At 43.4% G+C, this 15,887-nt stretch overlaps 1 protein-coding gene across 3 annotated transcripts in view; it reads right to left on the bottom strand.

The window, feature by feature from the left end:
* The window catches only part of LOC6533478 (regulating synaptic membrane exocytosis protein 2), a 58,697-nt gene that overhangs the window by 26,269 nt on the left and 16,541 nt on the right, over positions 1-15,887 (bottom strand). For 2 of the 3 annotated variants that reach the window (XM_015194562.3, XM_039374930.1), the window contains exons 3-5: positions 10,004-10,462; positions 3,809-3,944; positions 1,521-1,870 (exon numbers count right to left, since the gene is read on the bottom strand). In XM_015194562.3, coding sequence (XP_015050048.1) covers positions 1,521-1,870; positions 3,809-3,944; positions 10,004-10,039 — 522 coding nt within the window. In that variant the 5' untranslated portion in view covers positions 10,040-10,462. The remainder of the gene's footprint in view (positions 1-1,520; positions 1,871-3,808; positions 3,945-10,003; positions 10,463-15,887) is intronic. The other variant, XM_039374929.2, reaches the window with a different exon arrangement.

The raw sequence follows: 15,887 nt of genomic DNA, 5'->3' as shown, positions 1-15,887 counted from the left end.
GCTGCCAGTTCATGATCCCATCGAGAAATCGACCGAAAAGTTATTTCCTAGCTGCCACAGCAACGTCAGCGAAGAGCAACCAAGCACACTGCACGCTTATGAAAATTTAAGATTTATTTGGCGTTCATCGCGTATGCAAAGGCAGGCGGAAATCGATTTTGATGTGAGTGCTGAGTTCTGAGTTTTGAGTTCTGAGCAGGAAGTCGACCATGAAGCGGCAAATAAGCCATACCACAATTCTAAATAATCAGCACTCACGGAAATATATATATATATATATATATATATATATAATATTCAGCACTTAAGGATATACGTTAGGCTGAACTTAGAATCCGTGGTAATCAATAGAGGTTGGGTTAGGTTTAGGTTTTAAAGAGCGTACTCATAGTGCTATCCAGATTTGAGCTGTAAACTATTGTGTCTCTTTTCCGAGTGACTGAAATCAAATTCCCATTTGGCATCGAGCATATCTGCAGCTCGTGAACAATCGAATGCCTGGCTAGTGGTGACCAGTGTGGCAAGCTCTAAATGATTATTTCAACAGGGAAGCCTCCAAGTGTCCAGGGATGGGACCACAGCACACAGCAACCGACTCCACCTACGTCTGCTCCATCGAAAGAGCCATAATTACAATGGGTGGGTATGACAGGCGGTTGTGGGCTGGTTGTGTGCTGGTGGTAGTCAACGCCCATGAACATCAATTTCAATTAGCCAAAGTGGCCAGGTTGACAGACAAACGTTAAATTTTATGTTCAGGGCGTTGGCGTGGCTTCTTGACAAATTACCACAAGTTCGGGTGAAGACAATGTTGCATGGTGTGGTTATCAATGATCATTATGCGGCAAGTGTTGATAGGATGGAGGTTGGAGATTGGAGGTTGGAGCGACAGGACACGGAACAGGACATCGGAGGGCAACTGCCCGCTGCCGGGGATGCCATTTAATCTCGTTAATTCGGCCTTTATCTTGTTAATGTCCCGCGATGAATAGGCCGCAGTTAAGCCCCAGTTGGCCATTGTCACCGAACCCCTTTTGCAGCGCCAGTAATCTAATTTATGTGCACTGCACTCACCGCCCACGCAGTCATTACCACTGCAAAAAAATACAAACTTTCTATGGTTTTTACAATCGAGTTTTAAGCTTTGAATTGCAAAAAATACGCAAATAATTTCAATTAATAATCCATGGCTTCTTGCATATGAGCGACTTTTTCTTCACCTTCTGGGACTTTTTCAGCTATGCCGAATGCAATTGTGTGATCTTACATTTAAAGGTATATTTAATGCATATTTAATTTCCATGTTAAAAAGATATATTTTCTCTCTGTGACCGATGCCCACCACTGTTTCACTAGTTTCTTATTAATGAAGTGTTTATTTCTGCCGCGACGAACCCGCGACCATGGCGCATTGCCTAGTGGCCCGGAAGGTGCATCCTGGCCAGCCCATGCCGCACCCTCATCCTGCTGGCAGCCTGGCAGCGTGGCAGGACTGTCAGCGTGGCAACTTGGCAACTTACCGCATCCTCGTGCTCGTCCAGCTTGCTGTAGCTGGCGCAGTCCTCGCACACTCGCTGCTGGCACTCGAAGCACGTCTTGTGGTAGTCGTCCGGCTTGAAGGACTTCAGACACACCCGGCAGGCACCGGCCCTTCGTCCTGGCTCCTGTTTGGCCGCCGCTCCGCCTCCCCCGCCGCCCGCTGTCGCCGTGCTGCTGCTGCTGTTGTTATTGTTGTTGTTCAGACTGCTGCCGTAGTCCTGTTGCTGCTGCTGCTGCTGTTGCTGCTGGCTTTGATAGCTGGGCGAGCCGTAACTGCCGCTGGTGTCCGCATCCGTTGGCACCAGCGAGGGGCGTGGCGACATTTTATTAACTGCAAAAACAGAGACAACGGATAAGCGGCAGGGCTATGTAATCAATTACTGAGGCAACCAAGCAACCAACCAATGGAAACTTGTTGATTTTCCGCTGATTGCATGCACTACCGACTGCGAACTGACCCAAATGCAGTGTGTGGGCTCTATGCTTAATTTGTTGTCAGCGCACATAATTTGTTTGGTTTGCTAATTGGGCTAGCGACAGGCAGTTGGCAAATGCAATAAATAAAACAATAATCGGATAAAACGGAAATTTCTGACAGCCTTCGTTACTCGTTAAACGTGTGGCCCAAAAAAGGATGTACTGTAAATGGCAGCCAAATCGGATTATTTGCTAAAGTTGGTTTCTCCTACTATTGACCAATATATGCACACCCTTTTATTAAACACTTATTTAATCAATCGCAAACAAAGATACTATTTATCATGTATGTTTAGTGTTGAGCAAAATTATGTGCAGAAAGCTTTTCGACTAAAGCCCTCTCGTGAATTGCATAAAATCACTTATGCAACATTTAATTCTATATATTTCGAGTGCGTTTTTCTCTGCAGCAGCAAAGCCTGAAGAAGTGAAGCCTTTTTCGCAGAACTGGCACACATTTATATGATTATATGCTTATACTCGTACACCGTGTGTGCTTTTATATATTGCACCCTTGAGAAAATGGCGAAAAGTTTATGCGGCCCGGAAAAAGTCGCGGTGCATTAGTCACAGTCAGGAGACAAAAACAAAGGCGGGCTTTTGTTGTGCACATTGCTGGCATTGCTCATACGCACAGTTGCACCTCGTGCTTTTTCACCTTTTCACCTTTTGGCAAGTCACGCTTGACATTTTCTGCCGTAAAAGTGGCATGGTAAATATAAAACAATGCTACAGAGAAGCCGGCGAGGAAAAACCTTTTCCCTTTTTTTTTGTCGCAAAAAGCGATTTTACCTGCTCAAGGGAGCACTTAGGTGGCAGGAAAGATAAAAGAACTGGCGCAACTATTAAAGTATTTGCAAGTTTTTCTGCTTTTAAATTATGTGTCAGCTCTTCACCGTAGTTGGCCACAAAAATCTGGGTGCTTGCCAACTGGCTGGAGAGCACTTTCGCCGAACTGCATCCTTTGAAGGAGTGGCAAAATATTTGCCCAAATTATGTGCACAAATCTGTCTCGTTCTTTTACGACCCTGCTAAATAAACGTCGTGAAATAAGATTTCATTTCGTTCTAGTAAATCGAATGGCTCGGCAATAAAATCAACAAGCCACAGCTTTCGCTTAGCTGGTGGCCAACTAAATTGTGATAAAAACAACACAAAAGTCAACACAACATTCTCATGTTTCCCGCTGCTTCTTTCGATACTAAATAAATACACCAGTGCGCAAAATAATAGTAGTTTTAACATTTCTTCAGCACATTTCTTCAAGCTTTCAACTCAGTTTGCTCTGCGCTTATTAAAGCTTAATATATGGAAGCTAATAAGAATTTATATGGTGTAGATATGGTCTGTAGTGAACTGCTATTACTTTGAACTTAGCTGTAGCCTGGGTGCTGCTGAAACAGAAGTCACCGATTTTATTGACTTTGTCGCAGCATTTATGGACATGGACCCCATAACAATGACAGTGTGAATGGTGATGGCTTCGCATGCAGCATCCACTGACCCCTTACATTATTCAATATTCAATATGCGATGCAAACGAGCGTGAGCAGCAAATATATTGCGTATACGCACCGTTAGCCGCCGAATGCTCATTGCTGCGACTTACGTGCCCTCGCCAAAAACACACAAAGTTTGCTCAAAGTTTAGCGAGCAGCTTTACGGGCACTTGTACGAAAACTCATGCCATAAATTCGCATGCACTTACGGCAAGGATAACCGCCACGGAAAACCCCGCACACACATCTAAATCTACACATGTACATATATGCACAACTACAATCATGCTTACCTTTATCTGTGACGGTGAGCAGCGAGGAGGAAATCGTAGCCTTCATCTTGTTCAGGGCCCCCGTTTGGGAGGCGCCTCCTCCGGAGTCCGCTGCATGTTGCTGCCTTTCGCTGGGCTGCTCGTCGGTGGCCACCATCTGCGGAAAAGCGTGAGAGAAGAAGCGGAAAGGTGAGAGGTCAGCGGGCGGGGGCTAAGAAAATGTGGATAAATATTGGCGTATCGAGCTGTGCGTTTGATTTCCTGCAGCTGTAAATCTTTATTTGGGTCTTGGCCTGCCATGAACGTAAAACGCGAAGCAAAATGACGAGATTATTGGATTGAATTACAAAACCAGGTTTCCTGCTCGTTTAACTTGCTGTGTGACCATTTTTTGCCAAGTTTTGACCAAACAGCTTATTTAAAAACTATAATATTTGCAAAAAGATTTTGTGCTAATTTTTAAGACAAAAATAATCAGTATTTTCTTCATAGCAAATAAAGTAGTACTCCAAATATAGAATGTCCCACATCATTGAACTCGTAATCACCAGGACAATCAGCTTATTTAAAAACTATAATATTTGCAAAAACATTTTGTGCTAATTTTTAAGACAAAAACAAGAGAGAACGCTATAGTCGAGTTCCCCGACTATCTGATACCCGTTACTCAGCTAGTGTAAGTGCGAAGGACAGTTTTTGGCGGTTTGTGGGCGTTAGAGTGGGCGTGGCCAAAAGTTTTTTGGCAAATAAATAGAAATTTACAAGACTAATACAAAAATGAAAAAATATCAAAACATTTTTCAAAAGTGTGGGCGTGGCAGCTTTGGGCGGTTTGTGGGCGTTAGAGTGGGCGTGGCCAAAAGTTTTTTAGCAAATAGATAGAAATTTACAAGACTAATACAAATATGAAAAAATATCGAAACATTTTTCAAAAGTGTGGGCGTGGCAGCTTTGGGCGGTTTGTGGGCGTTAGAGTGGGCGTGGCAAAAAATTTTTTTGCAAATCGATAGAAATTTACAAGACCAATACAAAAATGAAAAAATATTAAAACATTTTTCAAAAATGTGGGCGTGGCAGTTTTGGGCGGTTTGTGGGCGTTAGAGTGGGCGTGGCAACCTGAATCGACAAACTTGCGCTGCGTCTATGTCCCTGGAGTCTGTATACTTAATCTCAACTTTCTAGCTTTTGTACTTCCTGAGATCTCGACGTTCATACGGACAGACGGACAGACGGACAGACGGACAGACGGACGGACAGACGGACATGGCCAGATCGACTCGGCTATTGATCCTGATCAAGAATATATATACTTTATATGGTCGGAAACGCTTCCTTCTGCCTGTTACATACTTTTCAACGAATCTAGTATACCCTTTTACTCTACGAGTAACGGGTATAATAATCAGTATTTTCTTCATAGCAAATAAAGTAGTACTCCAAATATAGAATGTCCCACATCATTGAACTCGTAATCACCAGGACAATCGAGTGGCATTTACACTTTAAAATGTAAAATTTTCGGAAAAATTGATGATGTAAGGAGTTAACAAAAAATGAAAAAATGGGCAACAAAACTATTTTTCAAAATTTTCAAGAAAAAAAACCAAAACTAGGTTTTTAGCTGCACAAAACACTCATTTACATCGCTGTGTGACGTTTTTTTGCTAAAATTAACTAATGAAATGTTAAATTTTGGTCCTAAAAAACAGGGAATTTGGCCAAAAAAATCCGTGTTTGTTATCGTGCGGAAGAAGTTAAAGCCACCGCATTTCCTTTTCTTAAGCAAAGCGTGAGTGATCATTTTCATACCCTGAGATTAACTAAACTAGACGAATATAATCATCAAATTCCCGTCCAGGGAGCAGTTTTGCCCGTGAGCAAGGTTATTACCCTGATGTTTCTCAGATTTTCTCGGATTTTTTTTGCGCAGTCATCAGGGGCACGCAGGTGAAAGTAACGCGGTGCGTTTTATTTGATTTTTTTCTGTGCTTTGCTGGAGGCGTCTGAAGCGCAACAAATTGCCAAGAAATCGTAAAGTGTGGCAAGTAATTTTTGATTAAACAACGGGGGAGCAAAGGCAGAATCCAGCAGCCAGAGAGGCTTTCAAAAATTGCCGTCATTCTTTTTAATGCACACAGCCTGTAAGAAGGGGGCTTCACCGGGCTTAGCCGTCTTTCTCTAAGTGTATGTGTGTGTGTGTGTGTTTCAGTTTTCCGGGCAGAAGAATAACAATTGGAGGCGACTGGCCGACCAGCCGAGGCCCGAAAACATAAGTGCTGCTCTGCTCTGTCAGCATTTTATGAAGTGGAAATTTTCTATTTGCCAAAGCGCCAACGAAACCGGAACAAACAGCCGCACAGTTGAGTACACAGAAAACAAATGCTGGTGCTGCTCTAAACCAATATCTCATACAAAAACCTCTATAACAACTTCGAACTACTAAAATCTAGGGTCTGTTACTCACTCGAGCAGAACTGTATGCCCAGCACTAATTACTTCACCTGTGTTACATGTAACCATGTCTGTTTAATATGTAATCCAAAGTCCAGATTAACAACTACAATGGATTTTAATATTTTTTGCCATGCATTAAGGACGATACATATAGTGCAGCCATCTCGTTCGCACAGCGCAAATTACGCTAAGTGCTTTGGCTGCAGCGCTTTCGGTTGCCTACCTCTGTGGCGGTGGGGCTGGGGCTTTAGAGGGTTAAGAGCGGGCTTGGCGAGGGGCGTGGGGTGGTTCAGGATCCCACTCTGGCAGGAACTAAGCGGCATCTAGTGTCAGATTATGGCCGCTTTGTGCTACAGCCTGGGCTACATTTTTGATGATGTCATTTGATGTCGGCCTGGAAATATTCATGCTGCGGATTTATGGGCTCCTTTCTACTTTCGCCCTACATTTTGCCTGCCAGCTTTGCCGTGGAGCCCATGAAATCTTAGTGTAATGTATAGTTGTTTGCTCGGTGGTCTGCCTGCCCCAGATGCCACCTGCAGCCCCCAGAAACCCCACTTAATTTATGTGCTCAGGTGTCTGACGCCATTTTTCTTGCGCACGGTTAAACTACTCGGCATTCCTCACGCTCTCAGCTCCTCGCACAATTATTGCCGTGTTAATTTTGTCATTTATTATGATTTTTTGCTCCGTCTGGCTCGGTCTGGGTCTTATGGCCCGAAGCCGCAAATAGTTTCATGTTTAGTGCCGAAAATTATGTGTTGACGTTTAAGAGCTGCTGTTCCCCTCTCTACCCTCGCATTTCCCGCCGCTTTTCCACTCGCTTTTCCCCGGCACAACAATAACATGGCGCGCAATATGTGCGCCCTTTATGGCCGCAAAGTATGCTACATAAAACAGCAGTCAATGCGCGCAGCGATGAGGAGAAAGTCCTGGCGACCAGCGCGCTGGGGAGAGAAAGTTCCGCCTTGTCAGCCGTGAATGAATGCGTTTGCATTCCGCCAGGATAGACATCCTTGCAGTCGGAATGGAAATCAATAGCAAATGAAACGAACGCAGCGAGCAAATACTTTGCCACTTAAAAGTTGCGCGCAAGTTTACAACGAATGTCTTTCACAAATGGTAAGAACACGTTGCGAAATTTCTGAATTGAATTGTCAGTTTTGTGCACTAACTAAATACACTAAAACATTATTAATTATCCCATTTAAGGGGCCCAAAACAGCTTACAAAATTGTTGCTTTCTGCTAAGCACGATTGTTTTTAAAAGTTTGGAGTAGTGATAAAAAGTTTTGAAGATCAATGAATATTTTATTCAGGTGTACAAAGTTTTCTAATTGCACGAAGCAAAAAAATAAATTTGTTGTAAGAAATCGGATATTTTCAATCGGCGTTTTCGCCATAACTTAGCCAAAAATGGACGCACAGCTAAAAAAAAGACTGTTTTGTGCTGCTAATAAACATAGCTAACTATGTCTATCCCAAATTTTTTGATTTTCGGGAAAAAAAAATTTAATAAATTTTTGCATTTTTGATAAGGGGTACCATCATCAAAAATTGCGAAAAATGGCCAAAAATTAGCATTTCAATGTATGTACGTGGATCGATAGGGAATTTTCTTACGAATTCAGCGAGGTATGGCATTCCACATTTGGACAACTATTTTAACTCTTATCGAAAAAAACGGATTATTTTTTATTAAAAAATTGAAAAAAAATGTTGGTTAAAAATCTGATATTTTCCATCGGGGTTTTCGGCATAACTTGGCCAAAAATTGACAAACAGCTAAAATTAAGACTGCCTTGTGCTGCTAATTAACATATCTAACTATTTCTATCCCAACTTTTTTGATTATCATAAAAAAAAATTTTACAAATTTTCGCTTTTTCATCAAAATTTGCGAAAAATGGTTACAAATTAGCATTTCAATGTATGTACATGGATCGATAGGGAATTTTGTTACGAATTCAACGAGGTATGGCATTCCACATTTGGACAACTATTTTTACTGCTATCGAAAAAAAACGCATTATTTTTTATCAAAAAAAATAATTTATTAAATTATTATTTGTAGCTGCCAGTTAATAAACATTCCAATTCTTCCATTTTGATCCTTTGCTTCTTTTCTCACATAAGTTTACTTTAATAAACTATGTAGCTTAATACTATTGATAGAAAGGGATCATTATCAGTTTATTTGATATACTATTCTATTCATCTTTTCCCTATGTGTAACAAGTAGTTTGTGGGGCAGGCACGTGCTTGTCATTGGGCTCAAGGCTCCGAGTTGCCTGTTGCAAGTTGCAGCTGCCTGCTGCCTGCCGCCTGTTGCTGTTTATGGCCTGTAGCCAGGCGCAATAAAGTGCAGCACACTGACAGCAAGGGGCAACCGACTGGGACACGTGTGGTCAGGATGGAATGGAATGGCCGGAGTGGAATGGAATGGTCGGGATGGCCTGGCCAGGATCTGTCCACAGGCGAGTCTAGGGGGCCACCGCAAGCAAATGGGTAACGAGCCAAGTGCGGCAGTGGCAGTGGTCAGGGAACTTTACAGCGGCCGGACTATTAAGGAAATTGCTGCAAATAAACTGCAAAGGACTTCGTGCAGTTGCCAAGACTCATGCATGAGGATGAGGAGTGTCCTTTGATGTGCTGCGGTCCCTACGCTTTTGTCGCCAAATTCCAGAATAGCCCGATTGGTTGTTAGGCATTTGAATGGCAAATAGAAAAAGTTTGCTATATCCTTTTTGGGCCAACACAACTTGCTAACGGACTGTCAACGACTCATCATTGTCTTGAGATGGGTTCCTTTGGCTTGGAAGTTGGACCGCTTTGATTTCGTGCTTCATTTGGTCTAATCAAACTTGGTGAAAACACAAAAATCTGCAGCATTTAGTTGGCTGGCATTTGCTTGTCAGTCGGCATTTCCCCAGCCTTTCATTTCCAACTTGGTTTTTATTAACTTTGCAAAGTATTTTGTGCCAAACCGGAATTTCTACGGAATTTACACTCTTCGAAGGCTTTTCTTTTTCTCCTCTCCTCTCCACTCTTTTTTTTCTTTCCCTTTTATTTTTGTGTTATTTCTGGCTTCACACGCCCATGTATAATTTTATTCTTTCCTTTCCCCTTGCTTGCCCGATCCCGAAAACAATTTCCGCATTATAAAAAGGACACAAACCCGTTGCAGGTGCTACGCAGGATAATTGAACCACTTCGATTGTTGCCAGTCCGTTTGCGTTTATTTTTTTGTGAATTTTTGATATTTTTCGGGCTCATAAACAAAAGGGAAAATCAGTCGGGCGGGCAAAGCATTTAAAGGGCTTTTTAATTAAAAAGTTTTGTTTGCCCTTCCGACAGGCGTTTGTTTTTGAAGCCTGTTTGCGAAGGCGACTTAGGCGATTTCTAATACACGAACTTTAACCTGCACCCGAGTCACGTTATGCATTTCTATGGAATATTACAGAATAAAAGAGTTCCCTAAATTTTCGCGATTAATTGGCAGTGGAGCCTGCGCAAAGAAGTTTTTAACGATTTACATTCAAGTGCGCACTTGGTGGAAAGGAGGCAAATGAATTAAAATTCCGCTTTTATTGCATTTCATTTGCTGCTCATTATCATCGGGGAATAATAATTAAGGAATCACAACTGGCGAATGAAAATGAAATTAAGCATAAATTACGAGCTTCTGCCAGTGACAACAATGCTGGAATGCTGGCACCGTGATTTATATATATATTCATTAAATATCGAAGTGTCACTTACCTTTTTCATGAATGACATCACATTTGTTGGCAACATTTTGAAGCTGTTTTTTTTGTTGTTCACTGGCTTTCTTCTTTGATTGAAAATGCGTTACTCGTTCGCTTCGCTTGTGTGTTTAAAGTGCAATTTATCATGCATCCGCCGTGTTGGACGGTGCGAATACGTTATGTTCGCTTTTGTTTTGGCTGGCCGCTTTTGTAAGCCGCTTTAAGTCATTTTGATTTGGTTTGTTGTGGTTTCTCTGGGCCAGGTATTATTTGCTCTCTCCTCTGCTGGCCATTTTTCACTGGCCATGTAAATAGGCATTGACAGGGGTATATTGGCATGCCAGTTCTGCATGTTGCGCCAACACTCGAATCCAGGGATTGATTTATGTGTAGCTCTAGTTGCGCACTTGGCTTTTAATTAACATTGGCCATAACTCACAAACGGTGTTATTGCCGCCGGCTGCAGCTGCTCCTTGTTGGCGGAAAGCATGGAAAAGTATACCGAGAAAGAGGCGGAAAATTATAATTAGTCATTTGGCAGTGGGAGAAAGTTGCACGCGGCGCTTAAAGTGCTCAACTCACGGACGTGTAATGGTCCGCTCGGCTTACAACGTACTTAGCCGGGCTCCATAAATTTCCCTACGATAACCATCAACAGTGTTTCGGGTTTTCCCGCTCCCACTTCCCACCAACAGCCAACCCACACACACGCACAGGCGGAAAAGTGGTGAAAAGTCGAGCGGCAGAAGTTTATAAGGCGGAAATAATGTGTCGCCTGGCATGCAAAAGCCCCTTTTCCATAGTGACCTGCATAATGGGTTGGTCCTGCCAAGTGGTTTAGCCAAGGAAACCTTAAAGTTAACGCCTGAATGTGATTTTCAATAAGACTGTTTGAGCTCAGACTGAAGCTGGAGCTATAAAAACTGAAGTTGCGGAAGTTCATTGGTGGCACTTCAGCATAATATTAAACTAGTTGTGATGTATAATGTTTTGTTTGAAAGACAAAGTAAAAGGAAAGAGTTAATTTCTATTTATTACGCGCACTGTGCTTCGTGCTCATTGAAATCTATTTAACAGATAATCAAATATTTGTTTTCTCAATGATGCCAAAGAGGGACTATATATTTTTCCCACCCGACTATTTGGCTGCTGTCCTAAGCTCTTTGGCTGTCTGATAAGCTGCTCTAGATCCGCGCCATCAACGCGGCGCAATCACAATGCTTTGGCCAGCTTATCGGGCGTTCACTGCAGCTGGGCTGCACTGCAAACAGAGGGGAATGGAATTATTAAATGAAATGACCCACATAGCAATTCAATTGTCGAGCTATACGCTCGATTTCAGCTGCAACGGTCTGGGGATACGAGTATATATTGAACTATTTATCTATATGTATGGCTAAGCCAGTGCAATGGCATTTGCAATACCCAATGCCCATTGGATGTTGCCAGGACAAACGGATTAAAAGCGAGGGATGCCGATCAAGTTTGAAGTTGCAAACTTTGCCCAAGTCATTCGCACAGAATGCAGTTCGTTGGCAAGGGCTACTATTCTGCTATCCTTTATTTTTGGCCATTGTGCGAGGCAATAGAAAAGTTCATAAAAAGCCATTCGAGATAGATCCCAGCATGGGGAATGTGTTTACGCCCAATGAAATACTCGACTTGCCAACTCGCCAAATGAGCTGCTCGCTGACGGAAGGCGGGCGAAGTTTTAAATTGTATTTTGGGAAAATGAAAATTAGTTGCCGCTTGATGCTGTCAAAATGCCAGCGACAGGACATGCATTCCGCGCTGAGAAATCAGGACGAGTTTCGGGCGATTTTCGGTGGAAGATGTAAGGCAAAGTGTTACAAGTGTTTGCGCAGCGATTGTAGATGGTAGAGAGGTAGACACAAAGTGGGGAAAGGTGGGAAGGCGGAAAGGAGGGCGTGGAAAATTGGGCGGAAAAGTGGGCGGGCAAGCGACGACAGGCTCTCGTGCTTACACAAGCTTAGCGCGCAAGGATGTGCTCATAAATTGTAACTTTCCGTGGTCGTTGTTGGTGTTGGTAACAAGCATGAAATCACATGAGCACACACATTCCGAAATCAACAGGACGACAGGCTGCAGGACGAAAGGACGCAAGGACGAGGCTGGATGCTGGATGCTGGCAAAGTTCCAGCCAACTTGGTCGGCTGTAGTTGGCACCCAGTTAATTAGCGCGAAATTGGGAGAATGAGTTTCCGAATCGGGCTTTGGGCCAAAAGCGAGCTCCCCTCGGGCGCGTATCCTTCGTCCTGTGCATGCTAATGAAACTGATCAGATTGCCATTAGCATTAAAGGTCCCTGTGTGTGTGTGTGTGTGGTTACGTGTATGTGTCCGTTTGGTTGGAAATAATACATGCATTAAATAAAGTCCAACAAGATTTATAACCCACACGCTTAGATCCTGTGCAGCACCCCGGACCCAAGGACATCGCAATTGTCACGCACAGGCAAACAAAGCTAGGCGAAAACAAAAAAAAAACCAGGCCGTAACCGAAGCAAATCGAAATTGAAACGCTCGAATATAAAAAGAGGCTACTACACAGAAAGAAAAAAGGTTTCAAATACTTAATAACCACGACAATTTGAGTTACTAACTTAGAAAGCAACAGCTTAGTTGTAAGATAGTTGTAGATAAACTCAACAAGGAATATAGGTTGTAGAGATCACTCTAGTATGTTTTTTTCTCAGTGGATGCCCAGTTAGATTTTGTTATTTTTGTGTGTGTGGGCTGGCTGCAGCAAACTTTCAATGTCCGGCGATTTATTGGGACTAACGTCGCACGGGGTGTCAAAGTGAATTGTTATGCCAGAACGTGCATGGGACACAAATGAAGTGCAGGTCAGTTCGAAATAAATGGAGGAAAAATACGGCTGAAGCAATTCCACTGCCAAATGAAGCGCAACAGCCTTTCAGTCGGGGACTACACCAAAAAATAGAAAAAAAAAATAAAAAGGCACCCAGGAAAGGCAGCATCAGGTCCAATTGCAGTTGAGAAATCGCAGCGCAGTTCATAAATAAACCGGACAGCAGGGGGCATCGTTGGAATGACCAGAACCAACAGCACTGCAGACCAGCTGGGAAACCGACCTCATGACTGCCATGAATGAGGCGTTGTCAACAAAGCCAAGCGATGAGGGATTTCCCGGCGAGTCTGCAGATTACAAACCCGGAGTGCTCCTCCCTCCCCCTCTCCCTTTCCCATTTTGCTTTGTTGCCTTGTTGCTCTGGGCTTGTTAACACACTCCGTGTTCCGTTGAGGAGAGGAGTAGCAAGGACTCGGGCCAGGATAAGATGAGTGCCGAGTTACCCACTCCATCTTCCGGCTACTTGAGGTGCCTGTGTGTATGTCACTTGAAACTATGAAGAATCATAGTTTATCGATCTGCTAGAAAATTAATTTGGCCTGGCGAACAAGCGAAAGTTTGCAGAGGAAAACTTTCGAGAGCAGATGAACTTTCAATGAGCGACAGAACAATCCAAAGACACGTGCAAGCTGCTTTAAATATACATTTTATGAACTGCCAACTTTCCAACTAAGTCGCTCAATGAAAAGAGTTAAGCCAGTTTATTCTGAATGGACATCAAATGAATGTTGCTTCGAGTGCTTGTTGCCTGTTAGAAATAGTTGATGTTTCGCCTTCGATGTTTTACCACTACCAAAACCAAAATGAATTCACTGTGATACCAGATAGATGGCAGATTTTGGTACAGTGGCGCCACGACAGGCGACATTGTTGGCCAAACGGGATTCTTAATGAAGCAGCGACCGCTGCCAGTTTGCTTCTGGTCATCAGGACAAAAGGACATCGGGACTTGGAACGGCCAAGTGGCAAGTGGCAGATGGAGGACAGGATGTCAACGCCATCGCTGGCTAATTGACAGCGACGGGCTTACGTGGCGGCTACACGATCTTGGGCCGTGTTTCCTGCCGCCTCGAAAGTCCTTGGAAAGGTTTAATTGCTGGAAATAAACAAAAAGGGGGGCGGATGGGAATGGAATGCGTGAGGACTGGTCGAACAGATTGCCGCCAGGGATTCTGATGCTGATTCTGATTGTGAATCGAATGAATCGGGCAGCACATGGCACTCCCATTGACATGGCCATTTTCATTTACAATCGTCCTCAGGATTTTCGTAATGCGGAACACGTACGCGGCGAAATGAAATAAAACTACGCCCCCCACTGAAAACGTTGAGCTTTTCGCAGGAGCACAAACAAAGGCTGGCAATCGTTTAAACTGCTGGCAAACTCAATTATTCAAATGACTGGGGGGCGGCGGGCGGTGGAGACATAGGAGTAGGGGGCGTGGCGAGAAATACAGCAGGGGGCGTGGCACGGCTCATGTGCCTCAAGTGGCACTCGCCTTGCGGTCGCACACGACGATACTTGCAACCTGACGTTTAATCAAAGTCAAAGCAAAAGCCGTAGCAAAAGCAAAAGCCTAAGCAAGAGTCCTTCAGATGTTTCATGGCTCGATTTCATCTCAAGCACCTTCGTTCTGCGGCGTGGCCACAAAACTGTTGACACGTCGTTCTCCATATCCTGTCGCCAGTATCCTGACTTTCATCTTAATTGAAATCGAATCAAAGTGTTTTCACTCAACAAATGAAATTGTCTGCTGCACGCATTGTTCGCCAGAGATCTGTTGTGTTGGCCAACTGTTGCCACCAACTAATGACCTGGCATTGTGTTTGGTCCCGGCTTTTACACTCAATTTGCTGGTATTGTGGCTTATTGTTTCATAAATTATTTATTAGAAAATTTTATTTGCTCTTGCTCTCGCTCTCTTTCACGTTTGTTTGTACCGCTGGCCCCCAGAGGAAATTGGCCCGGCATTGTGTGGGTATATTTGATTATGATTCCAGTTCGAAAAACCGAAACTGGGGGACATGCACTTCACAATGCCCCAGAAGTTGCGTGCCAGCATTTGGGCCATTGGATTATGGAACCAATATTGTCCAATCCAAAATGCGTTTGATTCCTTCTTCAGATCTGATTACACATAGCTTGCTGGGGCACTTATTGGACAAGGGACTCTATTGCCCAAATGTACCAAATGCTACAGTCAACATCAAACGACTGGGCGAGTGCTTAGCAAATATTACGCATACGCCCTGTTTGCAGTTGGGGGAAATTACGCATACGCCCTGTGCACCTCACACATACGACAGTGAAAGAAAATTTGTGTCTTTCATACTTTCCTTCTCACATATTGTTAAGATATCAAAAAATAAGAAATTAGTCGAAATAGCTCAATCTAAAATGTTTTGTACTCTAGAATTTTGAATTCTGAAAAGGAATTTCCAGGTATAAAATATTTAAATATTTTGCACTGCAGAGCAATAAAGCTCCAGCCAAATTAACTTGATATGGATATGGGCACAAAACCCCTGAGCGCGCCCAGCCGCTCGTTATCGCTTTGTAAAATGTGCAGCTCGACGACTATTTTCTTGCATGACAACACGCAACGCTGCCACGCCCCCTTGCCGTGTGAGAATGGGGGCGGGTGGGAAAGTGGAGGCGACGCATTTTCGCATTTACGGTGTCGCGCCAACGTGGCAACTCATTAGGAATGCGTGAAATTTGACACAGTCTCATCCGAATTTAAGGGCGGAGACAGTGTGTAATTGTCGCCTTTGTCGTAAAAGCGGTGAAGTGCTACTTAAATTCTTATTAGAACATCATCTCTACGCATTGTTTGAGTTATTCGCTGCAAAAACTTTACATTAATTATACGCACGGCTGGCATAGAAAATAAAATCAAACGGAGCGAAGGACAAAAAAGTGTGCGGTGTAAAAAGCGAACCTTATAAGAACAAAACCTCTACCAGGCTGAAAAAAGGGCTTAATGGCCGTTAAGCGATGGCACG

Source organism: Drosophila yakuba, chromosome 3L (genome assembly GCF_016746365.2).
Source record: "Drosophila yakuba strain Tai18E2 chromosome 3L, Prin_Dyak_Tai18E2_2.1, whole genome shotgun sequence".
Classification (NCBI taxonomy): Eukaryota; Metazoa; Arthropoda; class Insecta; order Diptera; family Drosophilidae; genus Drosophila; species Drosophila yakuba.
The sequence above is the reverse complement of the archived record's forward strand: the minus strand, read 5'-3'. Positions and strand labels throughout refer to the sequence as shown.